General features: G+C 42.3%; 1 protein-coding gene across 1 annotated transcript; it reads right to left on the bottom strand.

Annotated features, from left to right (window-relative positions):
- Nucleotides 1–2,936: 2,936 nt before the first annotated feature.
- On the bottom strand, nt 2,937–4,472 carry LOC112160035 (complement C1q-like protein 2). Its single transcript, XM_024294354.2, has 2 exons — nt 3,610–4,472; nt 2,937–3,149 (listed from the first exon to the last, which is right to left on the bottom strand). The coding sequence occupies exons 1-2, from the start codon at nt 4,198–4,200 to the stop codon at nt 2,970–2,972; spliced, it is 771 nt and encodes a 256-aa protein (XP_024150122.1). The 5' UTR covers nt 4,201–4,472; the 3' UTR covers nt 2,937–2,969.
- Nucleotides 4,473–9,758: the final 5,286 nt, after the last annotated feature.

The following is a 9,758-nucleotide window of genomic DNA, read 5'->3' as shown; positions in this document are numbered from 1 at the left end:
AAAGAAAGTTAACTATTTAAGCTAGGTTTACATCATTGCGCGCTCAGTAAAGCGCTAATGGTGTTCACACTGGACGATCAGGGAGGGGATTCTTCTTTTATTTATTTATTTATTTTTGCTATTGTATATATATATATATTTTTGCCCATGTCCATCATCTAAAGTTGGAGGAGACTTGTTGAAGTGGTTCCAATCTCGTTTATCTTGCTCCAAAATTTTTCTTTCACAGCTCTATATTGATAAAGGAAGGTTTGGTGTCAGATAATAATCAATTATTTTTTTCCTCCATTATCAATTTTAAACGGTTGGCACTTATATGAAGCAAAGAGGACGCTATCCACACGTCACTACCAAATTCAAGTCCCTGATTGGTCAAAGGTCAACTGGTTTAACTTTTAACGTACCTTCTATTGCCAGGCATTGTGTGCGTAGAGCCAAAAAACGGTCTTATAATTGTAGCTACACGTGAACACAGTAGTTTTGAATGAAGAAACCCAAAATGCACATTTATGTACTTTCAATTGAAAGTGTTTGAACGTACGTTCCAAGGGCGGTGTGAACTTAAAGGACTAAGAGATATTTGCGTATCAACTCAATAACGAAGCTGGATGTTAAACTACTTTAGCTAACAGCTAAATTCCATGCTTCCTAACAAATCTACTTTAGTGCTCCTCAGTCAAACCAGTTTTATGATTCACTTTATCTCATCCAAAACATTTCTATTGGCAAGCATTTTTAGAAATGTTTAAGCTAACTCAGAGTTTAGTAGGTAACTCAAGGAGGCTATCAATTTGTAGCAAGCTAGTTTGTTAGCCTGGCAGCTCTTTGCTATCTGGAAATTCCTAATCAAAACAATGGTAAATCAGTAAAAAACTAAATCAGTTGTCTACTTTGTGAAAAGTAGACTAAAATTAAGTTAAGAGATGTAATTAGTAGCTAATTGGTTAGCAAGAGTTTGGTTAGGTAAGTGATTATCAAATATTTTTTAGCTAGTGTTTCTTAGCTACTGTTTTAGCTAGCATCAGAGACTTTTTTTACACAAATTTAGAAGCGTATTGTGTAAATCAAGGGGTTTCGATGGCAAATATCAGGAATTTCTTATGTTTTTAGTTATATTTAACCTAGATAACAGTTTTATCTTTTAGAGTCTTAAAATTGGTTAATTTCTTTATTAGCGTTGAGCAAGACAAAGGCCCAATCAAATCTGTGTTTACCTAATTGGCATGTTTTTTGTTCTTTTTTGGGGGCATTTTTTTATAAATTGAAAGTGAAGTAATCACATTTAATTTATTTTTGTTTGCTTGGGGACTTTCAAGGGCTTATACCATGCTTTTCTTAAATCTTTCAAAGCAAACCACATCCGTATACTGGTATATGATCATATATTATCTTTGGCACCCTAGAGAACAAATTATTTAAGAAATATGACTTATTTTCTGGAGTTTTTTCCCCCAACCGGAAGTAAGACACCTCGATCTCTGAGGCTCCGCCTTTCGTTGCTTGTGGGTGCCGTCCATTTTATGACATCAACCTAGAGTTGGCCTCATCAGCATGTTTGCGTTTCCACCACAAAAACAAACAAAATCCAAAGTTTTGCAAAGATGGATATAGCGGATTAATGCTAGCTGAGCGGCGAAGCTAGCAGCTGATTACCGCTAGCTGAGTGGCAAAGCTAACAGCTGATAACCGCTAGCTTAGCTGCAAAGCTAGAAGCTGATTACCGCTAGCTTAGCGGCAAAGCTAGCAGTTGATTACCACTAGCTTAGCGGCAAAGCTAGCAGCTCATTACTGCTAACTGAACAGCAAAGCTAGCAGGTGATCACCACTAGCTGAGTGGCAAAGCTAACAGCTGATCACCGCTAGCTTAGCGGCAAAGCTAGCAGCTCATTACTGCTAACTGAGCAGCAAAGCTAGCAGGTGATCACCGCTAGCTTAGCGGCAAAGCTAGCAGCTCATTACTGCTAATTGAGCAGCAAAGCTAGCAGGTGATCACCAATAGCTTAGCGGTAAAGCTAACAGCTCATTACTGCTAGCTGAGCAGCAAAGCTAACAGCTGATCACCGCTAGCTTTGCTGCAAAGCTAGAAGCTGATTACCGCTAGCTTAGCGGCAAAGCTAGCAACTGATTACCACTAGCTTAGCGGCAAAGCTAGAAGCTGATTACCACTAGCTTAGCGGCAAAGGTAGCAGCTCATTACTGCTAACTGAGCAGCAAAGCTAGCAGGTGATCACCGCTAGCTGAGTGGCAAAGCTAACAGCTGATCACCGCTAGCTTAGCGGTAAAGCTAACAGCTGATTACCGCTAGCTGAGCAGCAAAGCTAGCAGCTGAGCACTGCTAGCTGAGCGTTGAAGCTAAGTGTCTGAGCATTGCTAGCTGAGCAGTGAGACTAGTGGCTGATCTGTGCTAGTTAAGCTGAGAAATTGGGGGTTTGTGTTAGCCTGGGGGGCGGTGCTGGTAGCGCAGGCTCTTCCTGAAAGGGGCGGATCTCACTTTGTGACATCAGCTTGGGAGAACCGGCTCATTCCGGCTCGTACTGCTGTGGGGTTGTTTATAGTGAGGAATGAACATTATGACACACTTAAGAGCTCAAAAAGTCGATTTTGCATGGTATAGGCCCTTAAAGCTACACTAAAATATTGTTTTCTGAAAAATCTCGCGCTTCATTATTGACGTAAACAATAAAATTCCTACAATCGATAATTTTTTTCTAAAAAAAAACAACTTTAAGATGTACTTTCAATAACTTTTAAAGAACTTTTCGAAACATTTTCTCGCACTAAGACACCACTGTCACAGATGACACCGACTTCCAGCAGAACTTATGATAAAAAGTAAATATCAGCTAAATACAGAATTATTTTTTTCATCTTGACACATACATTTTTTTGCAAATAAACCTGCTAAGAATTAAAACATTGATTTTTTTTTTTTTTTAGTGGATACAGTCCAGCTTGTCCTGCAGCAGGTCTCAGTCAGGGTACAAGATAAAGCCAGAGAAGGTGCTGTACTTGTTGTTGTTGCCTCCGTGGGCTTTCCCACCATCCAGCTTCACATACACTTCATCTCCAGAGTCCAAGTGCAGGACAGCACTGTTGCTGGCATAGTCGTAGTTCTGGTCTGCGTCCTGAGCAATGGCACTGGCCCGAACCTGGAGGGGCAGAAGCAGAGGACCACAGAAGGGTGAAATAAAGTGAAGCAGCAGCGGATTCCAAATTTAAACATTAATCCTGGAGATTTAAATTAGCCGAAAATAAATAAAAAACAAAACATAGAGTCTAATTTGAGCTTATATAAGTTTGATCTCAACCTTCTGTCAGAACCTATAAAGAATAATTGTAGCTGCAGTCTGACCCTGCATCCTGGAACACTCATCCAAGGATTTACGCATGAGCGCCGCCGCCAAACAACTTAAGCAAATGCGCTCGCAGATCACCATAAATATCACTGATGTTTGCGGCAGTTTAAGATATAAGGCGCTTACATAACTGTGCGTCACTGTGCGTAAATAGAGGATGGTTCCTTCAAAGAAGTTTTTACGCATTTCTTGTGTCAGGAAGGGCATCCGACCTAAAACTCGTCCGGTGACAGCTGATGAAAAGTTTGCGCACCTGTCCGTTCTTGCACAGGTCCGCCCACATGCTGGTGCCGTCTCCTCCGCGCATCAGTACGTGATAAGTGAAGAAATAGATCCCTGACACGTGGCACGTAAACTTCCCGGTGCTTTGGTCGTAGTGGTTCCCCAAGTTTGTGATCACGTCGTCAAACTTCAGCACCTCGTAGCCCTCGTGCGGGTTCTTCAGACCCACGTAGAAGGCGATCCTGAACGCGCTCCCCGTGGAGTTCATCCCGTCCGCGTCCCCACCTTCAGCCCCCGAGGCTCCGCTCAGAGCCGGGAAGGACAGCTTGCTCCCCCCGCGCTCTCCCGGTGGGCCCCTCGGACCTGGGGGTCCCGGCTCCCCAGGTGGACCGCGGGGTCCGGGTTTGCCGGGTCTGCCCGGCTCCCCGCGGGTCCCCTGCGCCATCGGGGGCTGCTGCGCGCCGTTTTGGATCACCTCCATGGCGGTGGCGCCCCCCGGCTTGGCGCTGTAGGGGTCGCACACCATCCGGCAGGTGCCCATCATCTCGTAGTAGTGCGCGGTGCTCTCGGAGGAGCGCAGCAGCAGCAGCGGCACCGCCACGGTCAGCGCCAGCAGGAGCATCGCGACTGCGGTCACGAGGAGGACCACGGACCACTTCCTCCGCGCCGTTCGGGGACCGAAGGACGACAGAAACCCCGTGGAGCCGCGCTGGGGGGGAATTGTGACAGATGGAGGGGGAAGTTTGGGGGGAAAAGAAGAAAACAAAGTGCGCCCTGCTCGGTCCAGCCGCTCCAACTGCGGCTCCTTCCCGCCTCTGGGCACAAACTGCTGTGACCGGGGAGCGAGCGCGCGCGCCGGGGATGCAGGAGTGCGGGTGCGCGCAAGCAGCTGCGTCCAGCTGTTTGGAAAGAGACAAATAGAACAGATGAAAAGTGAAAACCACTCAAGAAAATATGAGGACACGCGCGTGCGCTCCCAGTGGACAACATCCATCAGCTAGAAAAGTTGCATTACCTGCGACAGTGTGAATCTGAAAGTCGCTGAAGTTGCTAAAGCTTTTTGCTGAAAATAGTGATGTAAATGACTTTAATTGCTAAAGGAATTTGGTGAAAATGCTAATTGCAAAATGTTAAATTTGCTAAAAAGTCTGGAAATTTGGTTAAAATATGAAAGAATGCTGAAGAGACCTAAATTCATGAAAAATGTGTAGTGAAATTGCTTAAAAATCCCTAATACATGCCAATTTTGCAAAAAATATTATGTGGGTTGCTTGAATATGAGTTAAACTCCCAATTTGCCCAAAACAACCTTAGTAGATGCCAAATTAGCCAAAAGAGCTAGCTTGTTGATTAAATAATAGCCTAAATTTCCTCAGTAGAAATCAAAATTAGTCAAAAATGTTACCCTGTTGATAAAATAGAAGCTAAGCTCTAAATTGGCCTATGAAAACCTCAGTATATAACCAATTAGCCAAAAATGTTAGCATCTTGATAAAATATTAGCTAGACTATAAATTAGCATAAAAATCCTAATAAATTCCAAATTAGCCAAAATTGCTAGCACATTGCTTAAATACTAGCTAAACTACAAAATAGCCTAAAATTCCTCTGTAAACTAAGTTTAATCAAAAACGTTAGCATGTTGCTAAAATATAAGCTAAACTACAAATAGCATAAAAAGAACCTCAGTAGATGCCAAATTAGCCAAAAAGCTAGCTTGTTGCCTAAATACTAGCTAAACTCTAAAATAGCCTAAATTTCTTCAGTAAAAATCGAAATTAGTCAAAAATGTTACCCTGTTACTAAAATAGAATCTAAACTCTAAATTAGCCCATAAAAACCTCAGTAGACAACAAATTAGTCAAAAAAAGTTAGCGTGTTAGCTGATGTACAAATTTGCATAAAAAACCTCAGTAGATGCCAAATTAGTCAAGAAGCTAGCTCTTTGCCTAATTACTAGCTAAACTTAAAAATAACCTAAAATTTCTCAGTAAACTAAATTAGTAAAATTTTGCCTATTGCTAAAATAGAAACTAACCTCTAAATTAAATAAAATTAAATAAAACTACAAATAAACTACAAATTGGTCTTAAAACCCTCCAGTTGATAACAAATTAGCTTAAACGTTAGCATGTTGCTAACATAGAAGCTAAACTCTAAATTTACCTAAAAACCCCAGTAGACAGCAAATTAGCTAAAACGTTAGCATGTTGCTAACATAGAAGCTAAACTTTAAATTTACCTAAAAAACCCCAGTAGACAGCAAATTAGCTATGACGTTAGCATGTTGTTAAAATATTAGGTAAACTAAATCTTTTAAAAATTACTCTAAAAGATGAAAACATTTCCCATGAAAATATTTAAAGGGTTGTTGCTAATCTTCTTAAAATTTTAAAATTTGAAGACTTCTTTATTAATTTCATATGGGCTATATTTTACTTAATATTTCAAAAACTATGAAGTTTATGAATAAAAGAAATACAAGCAGTAATGTCCCGAACAAGCTGAATGTTTTGATACCAAGATTGCTGAAATTACTAAAAGTGTGATTGAGTTTTTACATGCCGAAAAACATACGGAAAGGAGCAGGAGAATCTCTTTTGTGTGAATGCTTACTAAGCAAAAGCCACTTCAATATAAGTAGAAGAGAACAAGATTGCCACCAATTATAGAGCATTAAAAACATTTCTTAAAAGGTAAATTTTGATCCTTAAAAGGGTTTAGGTCTGAAATTTTGCATCTTTTTGGGAATATTATTGTGGTATATTTGGGGGGCAACAACAGACAAAACATGGTCACACCAGTGTTTCCGATGTGACCTGGGCACATCAACAAACCGAGTCTTTATCCTACAAAGTGTGGACTAGAAGTCCCTTTGACCTTCCTTAACACAAATCCCTCAGACACCGTCCAAATTCTCCTCCTCATCAGTCAGTCTTTCACCGTTCCTGCCGTGTTACAACATTTGGACCACATCTGGCAAAACAGACCAGAACCCAAGTCAGGCCGGGTCATATCCGCTGGGCCACATCTGACCCACATAGCACTAAACCGAGCCACCAGTGAAAGGGAATAACCCAGTTTTGGCGTGTGTTTGTTTCTGCTGTCAGGGCCTGTGCGCTGAAACGCTGACAAGTGTCATCCTGTATAATGAACTGGGCCGCTTGCTGCTACTGCATATTTACACTTATGTAATCTGCTGGGCTAATCATGGACCACATCTTATTGTAAAAGACACATGCATGTATGGCGTTCTAAATATTAGGATTCAATTTCAAAAAGGGCAACTTAAACGTTTGTTCCTGTGTATGCTAAGAGTTTAAGCATACACTGTTTCCAAATCATTTAGGAACGTCGCCAGTCCCAACTCTGCCACTTCACTGAGTGTTGGAGTTGGGACTGGCAACATTATCTGTGCTCTTGTTCTTGGCAGTGGACTTCGCCTCTGGCTTGTCTTGTATCTTGAAGCAGGAGAGATTCCAGGTGACTTGTCGGTGCTCCTGATCTTGGCAGTGGACCTCGGTTCTGGCTCGTCGTGCGCCCCAAGCTGTCCGAGCGCCATCTGAATGAAACCCATGTGCGACATTACTCAAACATGTAGTTGTAAAGTTTGAGAAGCGAATCCTTCTTTAACAGTCCCGGTACATAGTCTGTCCATCCTTGGAGAGGATCCCCTCTTCATGTGTACATCTCTAAGGTTTCTGTTTTTTTTTCCACAAATTTGGTTTTTTTTTTTCATTTTCTCTTAACTGAGAAGGAGGATCTAAGGCAGGGATGCCTTGCCTGTTTAGTTTAGTTTAGCAACCAGCTATTGACTATATTTATGACTGACTTTATGTTTTTGCACAATTACTGGTGTAAAGCCCATTGAGACAACTGTATTGTGATATTTGTAACTGAGTCGTTCTGACTTTCTAGGACAGATACCATTTGTATTTTGAATTTTAGGTTGTACCTTTTTGACTGCTGGTTTTGGGACTGCTTTATTTATGGATGGATGCTTATGGAGGACTAGAATGGTGGAAAAAACAAAAAGGTAGAGACCCCAACAGACCACTTGATTCTTCTTGAGATGAACGGAGAAGGACTGCCTCATGCTGGTCCTCGAGATCCTGCATGTTTTCCACCTGTGCTCCGGCAATCACCATATGGATGCAGCTCAGTCAGCTAATAAGCTGCAAAGAGGGAAGGAAAAGCAGTCCTGGAGTAAAGTGATGGATGGATGGATGGATGGATGGACAAAGGAGAGAGGATGGTTGTAAGGACAGATGAAGGAATTCTGGATGACGGATGGTTGTAAAGACGGATGGATGGATGATAAATGATGATGGATAAATGGTTGGAAGGATGGATGGATGGATGGACGGAGGGCTGGATGAAGGATGGATGATGAAATCATTGATAAATTGATGGATGAATGGACGGACAGATGGATGGGGGGATGACATATAGATGGTTGCAGGGATGGATAAGAAAATCTGGATGGATGAATAGTTGATGGATGGATGGATAGATGGATGGAGGTATTATGGATGGATGGAGGGACGGACATAAGGATGGATGGATGAGTGGATGGATGATAAATGATGATGGATGGATGGTTTGTAGGATGGATGGAGGTATTATGGATGGATAGATGGACGGATGAATGGTTGTAAGGATGGATGAAAGAATTCTGGATGGATGGATGGATGGACGGAAGGAAGGATGGATGATTGATGAGTGGATAGATGGATGATAAATGATGATGGATGAATGGTTCAAAGGATGGATGGAGGTCTTATGGATATATCGATGGACTGATGGATGATGGATGGATGATTTATGGATAGATGGATGACGAATGGATGTATGAATGATGAGTGGATGGACGGATGATTGGTGAATGGAGAAATTATGCATTAATGAGTGGATGGATGATGGATGAATGGATGGATGGACGGACCGACAGATAGATGGATGGTTGTTAGGATGGATGGAATAATTCTGGATGAATGAAAATACTAAAAACTAACTGGGAGAACACAAAACAACAAAAAAACGGACTAGAAATGAGTGAAAATCATTGATTTATATTGACTGATGTATTCGCCATGCTATAGCTGCATTGCTAACAGGAAGTATTTGAATCCAAAATCACAAACTCAATAGAAACAGAGAGCAAATAGAGCAAACTTCAGAACCAAAACAAAGATTCTCGATTCTTCTCCATCTGGTCATCCGTAAGCAGCCCTAAACGCCAGCCTTCTGCACGTTCGTGTTTACAGATGTCAGAAAAGCAGAGAGACTTCGTTCCCGTCAGACTCCACATGCCGGCCAACTCCGTTTTGAACCTGAACGAATTCAGGTCAAAGTCAGACGGAGTGAATGACTTCAACTCACAGCGGTTAAAGACATGACCAAATACTCGACTCAGACTGTGACTCTCGCAGTCACATCATGTGGCCCAAGGCAGGTTCACAAAATGGTGACATCAGCTGACAGACTGTGTTGGTTTGAGGGGAAGTGTGGGGGGGGGGTCAGCTTATGTCTGCTGGAAGTGGACCAGCGATGTCTGACGGCGCTGCGAGCCGCCGGGAAATATGAGATGTCTTGTTTCATGAGCGCCACGAGCTTTGAATTCAGATTCTCCGTCAAATTAAAATTCAGATGGTCACCCCCGCTGCACGGACGCCTCTTGAGTCTTCCTGCAAGTGGAAAGACTTATCTGATTCATTGGGTATCTTCTGTTGTGTGAGGAGCTGAGAACTTAATACAATATGGATTCACGTAAGAGTTGGTAGTGTCCACAAAACTTCACCTTATGGAGGAAGCCTCATCCAAAGGGGAGACACTAAAGAACAAACCCTAAAACAAACAAACAAACAGGAAGCCCGTTACGCTCTCTAACTTTGCTATATGACCTTTAGTCAGGACTAATACAGTGAACTGCGTCTTCAGGCCATGGTGAGCCACGCACAGCACACTGTCCACATTATGCACCTCAACCTCTGAGACTACCCCCCCTCCGGCGGAGGCATCCTGCCTTGCTAGAGCGCGGCGGCGGCCTCAGACATGCAGAGCATACCATGAGGCCAATTAAGTAATCGGTCATTAGCAGATGACACACTTTAAACGATGTCATCAGGTAGAAGTTAATTCACAAAACAGGATTCTAGTTCGTTTATTCAATAAAAGCAA

This window comes from Oryzias melastigma, linkage group LG2 (genome assembly GCF_002922805.2).
Source record: "Oryzias melastigma strain HK-1 linkage group LG2, ASM292280v2, whole genome shotgun sequence".
Lineage (NCBI taxonomy): Eukaryota > Metazoa > Chordata > Actinopteri > Beloniformes > Adrianichthyidae > Oryzias > Oryzias melastigma.
This window is presented reverse-complemented; position numbering and strand designations above follow the sequence as displayed.

Coding starts and splice junctions, on each gene's coding strand:
- LOC112160035 (XM_024294354.2), bottom strand. CDS start 4,200: ATGCTCCTGCTGGCGCTGACCGTGGCGGTGCCGCTGCTGCTGCTGCGC. Junction 3,150..3,609: donor ACCTGTGCAAGAACGGACAG/GTGCGCAAACTT, acceptor CTGCCCCTCCAG/GTTCGGGCCAGTGCCATTGC.